Below are 16945 nucleotides of genomic sequence, written 5' to 3'. Positions count from 1 at the left end.
ATGTTTAAGAAAGGGTTAGACAAATTTTTAGCGGAAAGGTGTATCCAGGGATATGACCGTTAATTTAAAATAAAGGATAGTAGTGGATATAGGGTAAAAATTGGATTGCAATATTGAGTCTGGGGGGATTTTCAAAATTGAAACAGATGGGCGGTTGCCTACTCTGGATTAATTTCAAATATAAGTGCAGGATCGCAGGAGATCCAAAATAGGTTGAACTTGATGGACTGGTGTCTTTTTTCAACCTCATCAACTATGTTACTATGTTACTATGTTGCTTAAGAAAACATTCTTGGTGACAGGTTTTTTTTTGTTTGTTATTTTACACATAGGAGTATTTACATTTATGTTTGATTGTATTATATGCAAGGTTGAGTAATTGATGTAATCCATGCAGGTGTGTGCAAGAATTGGATTAGTTGGCTCTCCTGCCTCCTATGATCAGCTGGTCCGCCAGGTAGAGGACCTGAAAAAGGAGAATTCTCACCTTAGGAGGGAGCTGCAGGATAACAGCAGCCAGCTGACCCGCCTTGAGCATGATACATCGGACATGAAGGTGAGAGTGGACGGATGGGAGACTTTCGGAATGAGAGATAACTAATAAAAACAATTAATGAAAGATGAAAAACAGATTGCAGGAACTCTAAGGACACAATTAACATACAATAAATGAGGGAACAGTAGAAAATAGATATATAAATACAAAAATGTAAAAAAATGGAAACAGAAGCAGAAAATTATGCTGTTGGACCTTTCTCAATGTGGGATTCATTCTGCAAGTCTAGTTCACCCTGTCTCTGCGCTCTGATTTTATGTGTTTATTTTGTGTTCTGATTGTATATGGTGTTCTTGCAACACTCAGAGAAATAAAAAAACCTCCCCAATCAGTTATAAAGGCAATTTGCTTAATTACCATTGTCAGGCGTACCCTGACACTAAATATTAGTCTTTACAATACAAACATACTTACTAGGACAGCAGGAAAGAGGCAAGTCATGGTTGTTACATATGGAGTACACTGTCTTAGCTTACAAACTTACAATGAGGCTGGATATATTTTTGGTAATAAAAGATAATTTACTATTAATGACCACTTAGACAGTGGGAGAAGATTGGGTTTTTTTTCACAACCACTGAGTTAGCATTGATAAACCCTTACACATTATGTAATGCAATACTAGTCTTCATCCTACAGTGGCATATCATTTTTAACATAAATGCACGTTAATAATAAAATATAAACCTAAGAGTACTTTAATGTTCAACAGTGGAAATACGTTTATAGTGGTTGGATGTGTCATAGAGAGGTGCACTTCTCATAATAATGTTCTGCCATCACATCCCTACACAGGAGACTCATATTACTGCTTTGTACTATTGACCCTGCTCCTTCCACTGTTTAACTGTCAGTGGAGGTCATTTATGGAGGCACACTGCAAAAAGTCTTGATTTTGCTCCAGTGCACCTAGATGGTCCACCCAGTGCACCCCAAGGTGGTTTCCACTAAAATACTGTCTTTAGCCTTATTTATGGCTTACATGTACCATTAAGAAGGGATGTTTTATTCATACATATTAGTTTTGTGTGCCTGATGCTTATTATCACTACATTGCTCAAAGTTCGTTTAGAAAAGCACTTCTTTGCCCACTGGCGCCGCTAAAGTATCTAATGTTTGCACTCCATACGTAGTAAGGAATGCCCACCTCCTGTCTCTCCCTCTGACTGTTACCGCCTCTCTTGCTTCTGATACTTTTTATTTAAAATCACAGGTCCAAGCATGGACAAGTAGGTCAGTCAGTCTCCAAAAAATAAATAAAACATGATTGCTGGATTTCAGCATGTGAATCTCTGTGATATATGGTTGAAAAGTATTTTAGTATCTAAGTATATGGCAATAATTATAATAATTATTGTTAATAGTATTCAATTAGTTGAGGTTAGGATACAATGTTCTGTTTTTCAATCTTTTGAGCTCCAGCTTTTAGTGAACTACAAGTCACAACATGTCCTACGTCTACATATTGAGCAACCAAATACCAGTTTCTCCTATTAAAAAATATTTATCTCCACAATTCAAATCCTTTCACAAATGTATTTCATGTACCTTGAAAATTATAACAAGTATTAATCTTTATCATTGGGACAATGTCTGGATGATTTACCTTAGCTATTTGTTCAGCTTTTTATCAGAGTATACATGTTCTTTGCCTTTCATGTACTTGTAAATGAAAAAGTAAAAAGGTTACTATAAATATCTTATTTGTGGTATGTGTGCATGTAAATGTAAATATTATCAATTGATTACAAATTAAAAATGAATGTATTTCAAGACCACATTCTGACCATACAGACATTTAGTGAATGTCTGCTATCCTTTAGTAATGTAGAATTAACCCTATCATGAGAATTTCCCCTATTGTCCTTTCCAGGTATTGTGTGAGGCTCTAGTATATGCAATATTATCACAAGTATACTGTATTCTGTGCTATTTGGAACCCCTCAGATCATGGAATGGGAAGGTACAAAATGAGAAAAGACATCTAGATAGTGTATATCAGGTGACACTGTTCTGGAGACTTTGGGGTAAATGTATCAAGCTGCGGGTTTCCGGTGGGTTTGAAAATGGTGGTGGCTAAGTGGTTAGCTACATGAAAAAACAGTCAGTATTTAACTTATGTGCAAAACAGAGTAATTTGAACCCCTTGCATTGTAACATGGTTTTGTCCAGGAGACTAAAATAAGATACCTCTTCATTTAAGATCCTTAATGAATCAGGCCCTATATTATTAACAGGTGTGCATTCTTTTGGGACTTTATATTCCACATATGTATTGGACGTATCCTGCAGTGTATTGTCTGTTAGAGCAGAGGGACCTAGACCCGTATTCATCAACAGACATATCATCATCATCACCATTTATTTATATAGCGCCACTAATTCCGCAGCGCTGTACAGAGAACTCATTCACATCAGTCCCTGCCCCATTGGGGTGTACAGTCTAAAATCCCTAACACACACACACACAGACAGAGAGAAACACACACACACAGACAGAAACACACACACACACACACACACACACACACACACACAGACAGACAGACAGACACAGACTAGGGTCAATTTGTTACCAGCCAATTACCTACTAGTATGTTTTTGGAGTGTGGGAGGAAACCGGAGCACCCAGAGGAAACCCACAACATCTTGTTGAATATGGACGTGCTTATACCCGATTTACGTGCAACTTTAAAAAACGTGCAATGTTTTGTGTGCCTTAATGAATCAGACCCACTATATCTACACAGTGTACAGTACAAATTCTGTGTACAATACCGAACCCAGTTTCAGGTGGAGAAATGTTAATTATAGAGCCAGGCATAAGCCTTAATAGGACTCCTCCCAATAGGCTGATGGTCTAATGGATCTGCCTGGAGCAGTGGTGGTCCTTCCCCCAGGCTGGACCGCTACTAAACATTGCAGCTGGAGGAGGCCACATGCCACCTATGCGCAGCCTGTGTGACTGCATCATTCACTGAACCAGTGCTGGTGCCTGGCCATAAGAAATGACGTGAACCAATAAAGGCAAAACTTTGTCCAATGCCACATAATTGAACCTAAGAATGGCAGGTAAGCACAATTTTCTGATTTGAGTAATTTTGTTTAGTGCCTGAATATTAAACTTTTGCTATGTGATGGGACTTATTAATCATTCTCAAAACCACATTAGTGCGCATGCTAATGGTGTTTTGAGACTCTGCTGGTCAGGGATTCTTCTTTGAGCATTTTGTATGCACTAAGAGGCCCATTTATCAAAGGGTCAAAAAGCTCTTTAATAAATCAATAGGGTTTTTTCTGCTGCTATTGCCGTTGGTAACCCCTGGAGGTTGAAAGATTGTTTTTCATGGGGAAGCCTATTTAACAAGTATTGTGGCGGTACTTGTATCTCTGTATTACCTGTTCTGTTTTCGTCATCTTAGGCATTGGTCCCACTTAGCACCATTGTTGTGGATAGGGCTGACTGTGTGTTAATCCCTCCTACTTTGTGTTGGAATCACCTATAGTTGTTTTGGTCTGGTCTTTCAGAATTTCGGGGTCCACTTCAATTTCCCAATCTGCCCTTGTATAGTACCCAGTACCTGGTGGGCCAGTGTTAAATGTAGAGCCCAGTTCATAAGCTCTGGTCCTACTGGTATACTTCACTCTGTTTATTCCGATACATTTCCCTCTTCTGTAATATACACATTCCTCTAACAATGGACTCCGTGTGCCCGCCCCTGCTCGCCTCACTTTGTATTGCATTGTATTGGTATTGTATTGCATTATTACATGTTACTCTGGGTGCAACCTGCAATTCATGTTTGGTATACAAAATGTATGTTACATCTGGGGATAAATGTATGAAGCTCCGGGTTCTTCAACACCCGCGAGTTCGGCGTCTTCAGCGCTTAAATTTAAAGCAGCGCTGCCTTGTAAAGGGAAGTTTCCCTTTACAAGGCAGCGCCGCTTTAAATTTAAGCGCTGAAGACGCCGAACTCGCGGGTGTTGAAGAACCCGGAGCTTCATACATTTACCCCCTGATATGTACTCACATGTCTGAATGTTCCTGTATGATGTTTATATGTCTGGAAAAATATTTTGTCCTTTTCAATTGACCACAAGTAATCTTTTAAGATATAGGTTTGTCTTTTGTCTTATGTTTTTTCTTTATGTCTGTTCAAAAATCAATAAAAAATTTAATTTGTTTTATATATAACTCAGACCCTGGTTGCAAAATTGTGAGCACAGTCACTGGTGGCCTGGAGTTCAGTGGAGGACAGGCAATTGATCATTATCATCAATAACGGGACAGGATGATGGATATCAATTTCTATGATACAGGGAACTTGTAAGGCCAGGGGTAGTCAGTGCTGAGAAAAAATACTAGAACCCACTAATTGTAATGTCCACTTACCGGAACCCCCTTTTCCATAGAACAATACATGTTCAACAGTTCTCAGTTGCCCCAGGACTTAAACACATAGTAGTAGTAGCTTATCTACAGCACCACCCCATGGCACAACAGAAGTATAACATGGAGACACTCCATGACTTGAAAGCAATGATCTTGGCAGTGGAATCTGTGATATCAGACCCAACACAATATCATATGTAATCGGCAGTCAATAACGTGTTCTAGGTTCCAGCAATGTATTAGCAGAAAAAGCAGCAAGCATATAGCGTGATCCAGTGCAAACATAATGTTCAGTGAAATGACAGTGTGCTCTTAATCAGTGTTATGTAAAGTCAAGAATCCATGAACAAACTTATCTTAGCAGGAACGATTTCTGGAACAAAACCTACTAGCACTGATGGTTGTGAGGAGCAGGTTTATATGACCAAGAGCAAGTTGCAGTCGTTACTGCTAGAAAATGATGTCAACTGAACAGTTCAGAACACAGCAGCACTTCTGGAGGGAGTATGTTCTGCACCAAGTTTCAAGAACACCAGAGGCCAGGATTCTAACTACACTGTTGGGAGTTCCATTTACAAAAGGAAATAGAGCTAGTATCAGCCTATAATAGAAGAAACTGAAAACAGTTCTGTGATCCATCGGGAATGCTGTTTTGCTGTGTTTTTAGAGGATGTGGCAGGAGAGGAAACAGAGAGAGGATGCCTCCCTTGCTTCTGGCAGGCAGATGAACACAGGTGCAAAGCACATATTTGTTAGGAACCCCTCCAGCCGGCACAACACAACCCGGAATCTACTCTGCCAGTCAGGTGTTCACTGGAGCCCCTGATGGTGGGGACAGACTGGGCCGCAGACTGACAGAGGGTCGTGAAGTGCGTACCAGCTGGGGAGAACCCAGGCAAGAGAAGTCAGGTCCACGCAGAGGTCAAGGGCCGGCAGCAGACAAGCGTATTGATGAACAAGCTGAGGTCAGGGGTCACAGGCAAATAGCAGAACGGGTAAACAGGCCAGAGATCAGGGTCACAGGAAACACGAGCAAGGTCCAAATCAAAGCCAAGGGTCATACACGGGGAGTCAAATAGCGATATCAGGATACAGGACAGGAACTAGCAGGTTAGCAGACTGGAACACAGGAGCTATAACCGGCAATGAGGCAGCAGACCTCATTGCCTTAAATACCCAGCTGAACCAATCACAGGTTGAACACACTCCTGCAGGTTAATAAAGCAGTCACTAACAGAGCCAATCAGGGCTTGCCCCTGGCCTGCACAGTTGCAGGCTAATGCCTGTAATTGCCTCCTATAATCTGCCCATATTAATTAGCCCACAGGCTGTAGAACGCTGCGCCCGGCCTCCTCCTATTGCCGGGACGCAGCTCTGAAGCGTCTACTGGTTGCCCCGGCAACGGCCGGGTTATGGCCGGAAATGACGTCCCGGTCGTCATGGCGACGGCCGGGACGCGGGTGAGTGAGTCGCGGCGGCTGGGCACCGCCGTGGCTCGTAACAATATTATACAAATCTGCAAAGGAGGGGGGCCCAATATACAATTATACTTAACAGCCAGTCACTTGGCTCAATGTATACAATGTGTAGCCACATGGTCCTAGAATCTGGGTCTCAATTGAATCTGAATCCTGTAATTCCTTTTGGATTTCCTCTGCCCTTTGGGTCCCAGTGCAGCTTAGGAACTCCGCCCCCAAGCAGTGCCCAAGAATTGCATTCTTCCTGAAAGTTTGGGATTGTTTCTCCCTGCTCTCGTCTGCCCTAATGTTAGTCCCAATTTGGAACAACCCAGCATTTCTCCCAGGCTTGAAATCCTGCCCCCTCTTTGTGGGTAAGCAGGCTTTTTTTTTTATTTTTGACAGACATTCTGCCTGTCTGTGGTTTCCCCCCTTTGCAGAGGTCCAGGACAGATTTGACATCCCAGAGTAAGGGCTATCCCAGCATTTGCAAATAAAACACCTGTATTGCAGACACTTCAAAGGGTATGTGTTACCGAAACGTTTCAATTTTGAGACTCTTTGCTGATACCATTCCTCTGGTAGAGGGCTTCTCTACACTATTTACAGGCCCTTACTCTATGGTGGTGTAAACCCCAAGAGTCCCCATGCGCTGCCTGAGAGCAGAACATGTGGGAGAGCCTGGAACTGGAAAAGAGGATGGCAATATGAGCTAATGCGGCATCAAGTTCCATATGTGTTCACATCAGATAAACTGCTGCAAAAGTTTAATTGATAAAGTATTCATTTATTTCATATCACCTACACAAAAGCTTCCCAAATTCCTCAAATTTTTGCTTTAGACAATTTAGACAATGTGGCAAAGAATGTTCCTTGTTACACATTTGGTGTGGGTGTCCAAAGTTGGTCCCCATGTGGAAGGAAGTCCACCATCTAATACTCAATATCACTAAAGTGCAATGCCTGACTTCCTGTCTTTCTCTCTCCAGCTGTGGTGTGTCACTGGCACACCCCAACATACACAGAAGTTAGTGCCAGAAAGCTAATTGCTTGAGAAAGCCAGAACCACCCTACATGTCCTCAGTCCTAGAAAGAATTTAGTATGTACACAGGATGCACCATACTGTTTGTATTATCACCAACTCCCCCACTCAGTTTGCAGCAATGTAGTCTCCTTGGCTGGATTACCACTGAGTCTCCTACTAAATCTTGTAGCTTGATGGACTTGTCTGGAGACGTGTTGGTTCAGTTCCCTCTGGCCATTGTTGCAATCTGTGTAGGCAAAACAATAAACTTTCACCTAATTACTTTTTAGGCTCTCATTAGTGACTGCCCTCCTTGTATTGGATTGGGGGATAGGGAAACAGTCATTGTTCATTGTTACTGGAATCACTTACTAATTCGGTATGTTATTTGCAGGATGGTATTACACTGACCGATTCTTATACCCCTTTTCCTCACTTTCCCATTTCTCCTCTGTAATCCCTCTGCATTGCAAAACTCAATAAAAAAAAAAAGTTGCAAGCTTTCAACCATTGGTTTTGAATGAACACACAACATTACTGTCACATGATAATCTTCCTAAACTTCCTAGGAAGTTTATATAAATAATGCCTTTTAATGAGTTAATGCAGGAAGTAACAAGCAAGATAGAAAGGAGCACAGTTTTATAGCTGATTTTCTAAAATGTAGTATAAGTGCTAAAAACTATACACTGCAGTTAGGCTTTCATTAACTCAGGCTGTACTATTAGTGTTAGATTTTTGAAAGTTTAATGGCAGGTACACTTTAAGGCTTATATGATTTTTGGAGTGACTCCATTGAATACTTTCCCCTAACCTTGATCCTATGGAGCTGACCTATATGGAATTGTACCTTTTGAAATATTACACTCAGTGGGAAATGATTAAGGACAGCAATATTAACTTTTTTTTAATGTGTCCACGTCATGTGTCTACTATCTGTGACAAACCCTAGGTAAATCATGTTAGTATGCTTGATTTGAACAGCATGGAACGGGGTGTCAGGTTGTAGTTCAAAGTGTACTTTTCTGTGCCAACTTCTGTGTAGTGAAGTGTACAGAGAACACAGAAGGCCGGTGTACTGAGACAACAGTGGCAGAAATAGGTGAGTATACTAACATGATACTATCTACTGTCCGTTAAGGCAGTACACACTTCATTTTACCTATAGCTGGAGAGAATATTTAAGTGACTATAGAACTGCAAGTCACAGTATACTTTACCAGCCAGTGTTGCCCTAATACAGTTTGGATAAAGAACGCACACTTCTACTTTTTAATGTGACTAATAATTTATAATGAGGCCCATTTGTGTGTCGAAAAATAGGTTTAGACTGATTTAGTGGGGATATTGTTGTGCGTCTGTATGTCTCTGTGTCTAATGCCCAGATGCCTCCTGTTTGCCACTCTTCTTCCATTGACTGGCTGCTGTAATTAGTGTGCATAATTTGTTTATGGTCATGAGAGTGTATCATGTGCAAGCCAGTTTTGAGCATAAGGAGGGGGAAGGGTACAGCAAAGGTTTTCATGTTCTCATTCCATAGATAGATACAGCTGTCAACTTAAAATAACAAGACACATACATATAATAAATACACATTTTTATTTTATCTTTATCATAGGAGGTTCTGAAGCATCTTCAGGGAAAACTTGAACAGGATGTGGGCACATCAGCCGGCCATTCTGACATATTAGACCCGATGAAAGGTGAGGAAAGTAACACAAACAAATATGTCCACTATGGAAAGATCCAAGCAGTCCATCTACATTTATTACTTTGGAACTGATATTTTGCTTTGACTTGTTCTGGTTCAACTTTAAACTCTACCTTAAAGTAACATACAGTATATACAAGGTTGCAGAATTACCTACTTTTTGGTCATTTACCTTCTAGTTTGCCTCCTTCCTCTCTTTTCTATAGTTCCTCTCTCAAGCCATTGACATTCAATTAAATGATAGTCAGATGCATCAAGAAACATTTTTTGTTTGTTTTTTGTTTTATAACAAAGTTAACTAGCGAAATATTTCTCCAATGTGGTGCTATGTGCATGTAAAATATTAGGACCTACACTAACCTCCCGGTCTCTGTGCTGTTTCAGTACTGCAGGGTGATATCCCTGGTCTGTATAACCAATATGCATCTTCAGCCATTGGCCCTCCTGATGCCTCTCTGGTCTTGGGTCAGACTTCTGCAACATCGTCACTGCACTCTGATACTCAGAAAAAAGGAAGGATGGAAAATCGTTCCAGTATGAACTTAAAAGCAGAACTGGACAGGGAAAGGTAGGAACATGCTAGAAGCACAAGGAACAGCTCTGTGACCATGAGGATTAATATAAAGACTTCAGTAAGTTTTGTAGGTGCTTCAATGTTGTGCTTGACTAGATTATGGATGGTTCTTTTATTGATTAAACACTGGCTATAATATAAATATTCAATTTGACAGAACTACCAGCCAGCATTAGATAGTCCACAGACATTATTATGTATAACTTTTATCTTGATAGATCTCTGTTGTTGGGAGAGATTGATAAGGAAGAAAAAGAGAAATTCTGGTATTACTCCCAGCTTCAAAGTCTGTCCAAGCGCTTGGAGGAGCTGCCTCAGGTTGAGACGGTGAGATGCTCAGAGATCTTTAATATAGGGAACCTGAGGGTGATATATTCTGTATATATGTTGCACTGTTTGTTAGTCCTCCATACTACAACTATTTCTCATTTTCATTACCTGTACCTATGTAATTCATGATAACCATTTCGTTGCTCTCAGTTCTCAATGCAGATTGATCTGATCCGGCAGCAGCTGGAGTTTGAGTCAGAGCACCTGCGTTGTGTGTTGGAGGAGAGATTTGGTACTGCAGATGAGATGGTGCAGAGAGCACAGGTAGGAACTAAGAGCGTGGGATAAAAATGAAACATAAACTATGACTACAGCTATAAACCATTTAAACCATTAATAAGAAATCATTTCATCTCACAAAGGTTCTGATAAACAATTGCATTTAGTCACCACTAATCTACCAAATAGTATTAGTAGTAGATAACAACCAAGACTGGGCTGAGTACATCATAGATGGCCCTTTTAATTGCCTCTCAGTATATTCAACTTGAAATGTGTATTTTCCATGATTTCAGACTCTCAATAGTCGTTACATTTTCAGTACTAATGGATTTAATAAATTGGGCTTGTGCAAGTTTTCTGTTTCAAAAAAGTATTTAAGGGGTTAAGTAACAATAGTAAATAAAATACATTTTAACAAATATAGCAGCTAACCTTGTTGTGTCTCAGTCTCTTGGACAATGTTGGTAATGTTTGTTCAAAGTACTTATGGTTAGCCTGTCATTTTATAGGGAATTTATCACTTTGATATTTGTAACAGGGATGTAGGACACAAGGGGCCCATGAGATTCAGGCAGCTAATATTAATGACATGTAATAACTTCACACAACCTTCTATATTAGCATAGAGAACTCTACATTAAAAAAAAATGTTTTAGAAAGTATACATGCTACATTCCTGAAACACAAGACATGCTTTTTTTTTTATGAACGCTGCTGACATTCACAGAACTAATCACTGTTCATAATTCAGGAAGTTAAGAATTTATGGTTCTTGGAAAAGAGCATAGAAGTGCAGAATTGCCTATGCTAATAAACACGGCTATACCATTAGCCTAATTACTTATCTGCGCATCTGCTTACAGAGGGTGTTGTGTTGGGAGGTGAAGAGGGGATGGGGTCTCTTCAAAGTTTTGCTGTGGGACGCAGCAATAAAAGATCTTGTCACCTCAATTTATCAATTAGATTTTGCCAGGGCAGCTGAGTGATGCTCAGCTCCCCCGGCTATACTGGCTGGTAGCGGTAAGAGGAGTTTTACAGCTCACCAGGGCAGTGCAGGGTCCCGCTGTGCACGCATGAGCAGACTTCCGTATGGGCACTGGAAATTGCAGCCCTGGAAGAGGTCCCTGGTGAAAGCTACTGTCAGAAAAACCTGGCGTTAGTCCTTATCGGTCACGATTTTTTTTTCACTGTATTGTCAAAATTATGTAATCTAGTGTTAAATTTTCCTTATGTACAAGTTACAACCCTCGCCCAGTTTCTGCGGAGTACCGTAACACCACCATTTTCACAGTCTATGTTATATGTGTAATCACAGAGCAGTATAGAGTTGTACAGTTTATCACAGGGGACTATATAGTACCACAGATCGTTATAGTGGTACTAAATAGTAAAATAAGTATGGGAGCCAATGAGTGAGTCTTTAGAGCTTGCAATTGACTCACGGCAATGGCACCGAGTAAAAGCGATGAACAGCAAAAGTGTTGGGGAAATAAACAAAACTGTATAGGTGATTTCCTCCTCTTCTCAATTTTCAAATATTTGTCTCAACAGTTCACCCCCTCACATTCCTTGCTTTTCCTTATGGAATGTAGCAATGTCCTTATTGCTTTCTCACATCAGATGACACAATGGCTGTCACTGCATTTTAGTCAAATAAGCAACCAATATGACTGGGTGTCTAAATCCAGTGTGTTGACTAGACAGAATTCCACACAAGGGAATACTGTAAATGAGAATAATAAACAGGAGAAAAGTAGACATTAGGGATCATTTATGACAAACAGATATTTTTATGTGCAAGTATATTTACTAATCCACATAAATAAAGGTGCCATTTTGTGGTCCATTACTTTGTATGGGGACTGCAGATTGTGGATTATTTTAATCAAACAAGCTGGGTTTGTAAAAGTTGAAAAGTAGCACAAAGCAACACCTATACCATTAGGACATCCCCTCATCAATCTGAACTTTTCCTGTTTTGTCCCAATGTTTCCTTGACATTTAGCTATTATATAACTCAGACAAGTAAGGGAAAATCAGGCTACTTAATAAGTAATGGAATTTGAATAGGAGAGGATTTGTTCCCTGGGCCCATTTATGTCTTAAAGCAGGAGCATAACTAGAAATTTGTGTTCCCCATAACAAATTTTTTGAAAGAGTCCAAACGTTTCTAGAAAGGGCACTACTCTCCATATCCCCCCATCAATCCCTTCTTGCCCTATCTTCACATATTATACCAAGCCGGCCATCCACCCTTGCTGTCTGTTGCTCCATTTGCTGCTCAAGACATTCTAGGGCTTCAAATGCCTTGCGGTGTTGACCGCCGTACAGCCGGGACCTCATTAAGCTCCTGTTGCTCAAAGGAGATGGCAAAAGGGACCAGGACCCTGGATAGCAGCAATGTGAAGCCAAGCCATGGTCAGGCCCTGTAACAGCTGCTACCTCAGTAGTTACACCCAGGGCTTAAAGTATATCTACTACTTTTTTCCTTTCTTACCTTTGAATCATGAATGCCTTCAAGCATGTGCTAATATCACCCTTTATAGTTAATGTTCTGCCTTGTTTTGGTAATGCCTGTGTTTAACCTGCACACATGTGCAAAGGATGCCATCTTCCTGCACACACCTGTGTGCAGGTGCAATGTGAGCAAAACCAGTTTTGGGTTATTGCAGTGTCTTTTGTGGGAGTTTTACACTGTTCACCTGTATTAGTACATTACATAAAACTGGTGTACAGTCTCACCTTCAGTCTTGGTTGACCTGGCCTTGTGTCAACATAATTTACATAAGATTCTCTTGACGGTGAAAGGCTAAGGCAGGAATATAACATATATGACATGTTTTGAGTCATTGATAACTGGAGTTGAGATTCACTGCTAATTCAGAGCTAGAAAATAAAGATAACCCATACTTCCCCTTTAAAAGTAGGAGCTTTTAAACTATACCCCAACAGCCTGCTAAAAGCTGGTTAGTTATATCTGAAAATGTATGTTTTTTTCTGAAATGGAAAATTATCATTAAAAATTCATTAACACTCACTTATCAAGGCTCAGCACTTTTGTTATTTTGGGCATTGCAGGAGAAATTACAGGAGGATAGAAATAAAATGTAAAACATGCAATACTATAACAATTCCTTATACTGTGCTTAGACATCTGTGCGCTGGGGCTGGTGCTAAATTTAAAGCAACACAAATCATATTTAAGAAAATCCAGAAAAGCAATTGTTATATTTCTGTGCAGGATGAATAGTTGCAGTATACAAATGTAGTCACATTATAACTCACACTTAATAATAATGTATAATAATTACAGTCAACTGTGGAAGGTACATGCAGTTCATACACTATTTTATTTGATGTACAACTTCATCTTTCACTGAATACCAGAACAGTTCTGTTTACTCACAAAACCATATTCAATTTGCTTATTGTACGCTGTCAATTTTTTTTTTAATAAAACCGTATCCCACATTCCAAGCCACTAAGAGTAATTTACAAATATACACAAATATATACCCCTCAGTGCATACACCATTTTGTGATGTAATGAGCCTTTTTTTTGCGCAGGACTGTTTTTTCACTGCAAATGGACTGGTATTTAAGGATGTGTTGGTAATAAGGAGTTTCTCTATACTTTTAATGGGACACATTAAAGTGACACGTAATCAAAACAGTTCCTATGTCTCCTCGCTCTCTTTATTAATTTAAGACATAAATTAGGTTCTTTTGGAAGGAAAATTAATAAGTTGCAATTAATTCCTGGGGGTATTTTTACTAAACTGTGGGCTAACAAGGTGGATATGTTGCCTATAACAACCAATCAGATTCTAGTTGTCATTTTGAATACTGTACTAAATTAATAACTAGAATCTGATTGGTTGCTATAGGCAACATCTTCACTTTTTCAGACCCGCTGTTTAGTAAATATACCCCTTGAAATGTTAGCAAGCAGGACTTTGAAGTCCTGCTTCCATTGTCAGCATTGATGCTTGCTCCTGCACTCCACTAAATGCACAGCCTATCTGCATGACTGTTAGTGTTATTGATTAGAAAATATATTGCACTTTGACAGCGCTATATTCTATGGCAAATCTTTTTGTCTTTTTTTACATTAAATGTGTTTTAAAAATGAAGAAACATTAGAGGTAAGCATTCATATTATCACTGACTTTTCTTTGCTCTCAGCATATACAGCAAAAACTGTCACAGGTCACTATTTCCAATTTAAAATGCTGATAACTGATGTACAATAAATCACTATAAAACACTCATTTATCATTGTCATGTATGATATATGAGCCATACATGGATTTGCTTACATTTTGGGTTTAAAACATTTTGGGTTTATAATGTTTAAGTAACATGTATGATTTAATATATACGTCTATATTTTTATAAGAGCTTATTTTTTCTGTTCGGTCTCCTATCTTGTCAGATTCGGGCATCTCGTCTAGAGCAGATTGAGCAGCAGTTGGAAGAAATGCAGAGAATAGGAAACCGAGAACAAACTATAGAGGTAAAAGCATTTCAGCAAGGTGATGGATCTATAACCAGGGATATCTTAAGTATAAGTATGTGCATGCAATCTCAATATGATCTTATACCACATAGTCTATTGGGGTTGTCTATTTGAGGACTGTATCCAAACTACAGCCCCCCATGTCTATAATATATATATAAATAATTCTACCTTCCCACCAACATCGTCATCCTCACATTTGTTCCAAATTATTACACATATTTTAATAGATTTTCAGATCTGATGTCCGTTTGTATCCCTAGTAGTGTACATATGTAGTGTAAAGATGACAGTTGGCACTTCCACCCAATTAACACTGGCAATTGTTACTGCTTCCATCTAATCACCCCTCCTCCTTCAACACAAAACTCATTTCACTGCAGTATCACTCCTCTTTCCCTCAGTGTCCAGTAGTTCTATCACACTCTTGGGACGTTACCATGTACACAAAATATAGAAGAATAATTTATCCTTTATATGTATTGACCGGTGTGAAAAGGGATACACGAGTAAACTATAATAACATCTCATGTTCCACAGCCTTGTCTTGAACCTGCAGAAAAAATAATGGCAGAGAATATTTCACAACCAGAGGACAACTCAGGCCAGCCAGAAAACAAGGTAATTGTGTGAGAGTGATCTTGATTGTTTTAGCATGGTATTAAAAAAATAAAGTGGTAAAACCAAGGTTTAAATGATCCTAATGAGGATGTGTGCCTGTATGCAGAGGAATATATTGGCGTACATGGTGGCAAAGGATAATGGCATGTTAATGATGTGGTTATAGATTAATAAGAGACTGATACAAACTGTTCCCCACAGGTTGAGGTTGTATTCTGGCTCTTGTCCATGTTGGCCACACGTGATAAGGATGACATGTCACGTACTCTGTTGGCCATGTCCAGCTCACAGGACAGTTGTCAGGCTATGCGTAGATCTGGCTGTCTCCCGCTGTTACTCCAGATCCTGCATGAAACAGAACGGGACGTAAGGACACATGAAACCCAGGGCTTCAAGGATGCCCGAATCCGAGCAAATGCTACACTTCATAACGTCATCTTCTCACAACCAGATGAGGGACAGGCCAAGAAGGAAATGAGAGTCCTTCACATCCTGGAGCAGATACGTTCCTACACAGAGACCTGTTGGGACTGGATGCTTAGCCATGAGCAGAGAGATGGTGCGCAGGACAGTAGCCCAGGTATTTGTGTATCTTAGGAGCAGAAATTCACATAATATATAACTCTGCTGAGTGAGATGAATGCAGCAACATTTGAAAAATGTTAATGTACCAAAGCAGCATAGGAGTTGCCCAGAGGAGGCACATGGTCATTAGATCAAAATTCACAATTTTTTTAAAAAAAATAAATCATAATCTTCCATTGATTATAACATGATTGACAAAATATTTATATTATTGCTGCCTTCTCATGTAATATTATAGTTGGACTATATCCATGTGGACTTCATGGTTGGGGCAGTCTGTTAGTTGTCTAATGGGGCCTTAATGTATACAAGTCAAATTGAATATGTGGGTCTATGTATTAGTCATATATAGTACTACATAGTACTACATTGCATACTAGTCAAACAGTGCAGCATTTTTAGTGGTCAAATGGGGTCTATTTGCTCCACCATATTTTAGCATTTTATACCAGTTAAATTGGGACCTACTGCAAAAATATGTACAGCATATGTGCTGATTGAACTGAATAGGAATGGCTGTAACAACTTGGTAAGGTGGCAATGACTGTAGAGTATGCATTCCTTGGGGGAGTGGTATATAGAGGTGTGACATAAGAAAAAGAACGAGACTTGAATTAATCTAGAGCAGCACATTTACCACAATGTGTACAGTGTTTTTACATTTCCATGCAGCCTCCAGTGTTTGGCTATCTCTAATTGGATGCAAGACATGTATCAAATGAGCTTGAAAATATAGTAGCTAAGTTGTATTCCCTTCCTTTTTCTATTCATTAAGAGAAATTTGCAGGAAACCATGACTAGCTTTTTCTTTGTTTTTGCACTCTGCAAAACAGTTAACCCTTAGGGCTGCACAGGTTTGAAAGATCAAGCTTTATTTTTTTTCTTAAACAAAAGACATCAGTAAAATGAAAAAAACAACAAAAAATGTTTTTCAGTCATTTTTTTAACT

At 39.5% G+C, this 16945-nt stretch overlaps 1 protein-coding gene across 1 annotated transcript in view; it reads left to right on the top strand.

The window, feature by feature from the left end:
• Window positions 1-16945, top strand: part of APC2 (APC regulator of Wnt signaling pathway 2) — a 56844-nt gene that overhangs the window by 26386 nt on the left and 13513 nt on the right. The window contains exons 3-10 of the mRNA XM_075205562.1: window positions 398-556; window positions 9053-9137; window positions 9530-9713; window positions 9938-10046; window positions 10200-10313; window positions 14707-14787; window positions 15331-15411; window positions 15613-15991. Coding sequence (XP_075061663.1) covers window positions 398-556; window positions 9053-9137; window positions 9530-9713; window positions 9938-10046; window positions 10200-10313; window positions 14707-14787; window positions 15331-15411; window positions 15613-15991 — 1192 coding nt within the window. The remainder of the gene's footprint in view (window positions 1-397; window positions 557-9052; window positions 9138-9529; window positions 9714-9937; window positions 10047-10199; window positions 10314-14706; window positions 14788-15330; window positions 15412-15612; window positions 15992-16945) is intronic.

This window comes from Mixophyes fleayi, chromosome 1, assembly GCF_038048845.1.
Source record: "Mixophyes fleayi isolate aMixFle1 chromosome 1, aMixFle1.hap1, whole genome shotgun sequence".
Taxonomy (NCBI): Eukaryota; Metazoa; Chordata; class Amphibia; order Anura; family Limnodynastidae; genus Mixophyes; species Mixophyes fleayi.
The sequence above is the reverse complement of the archived record's forward strand: the minus strand, read 5'-3'. Positions and strand labels throughout refer to the sequence as shown.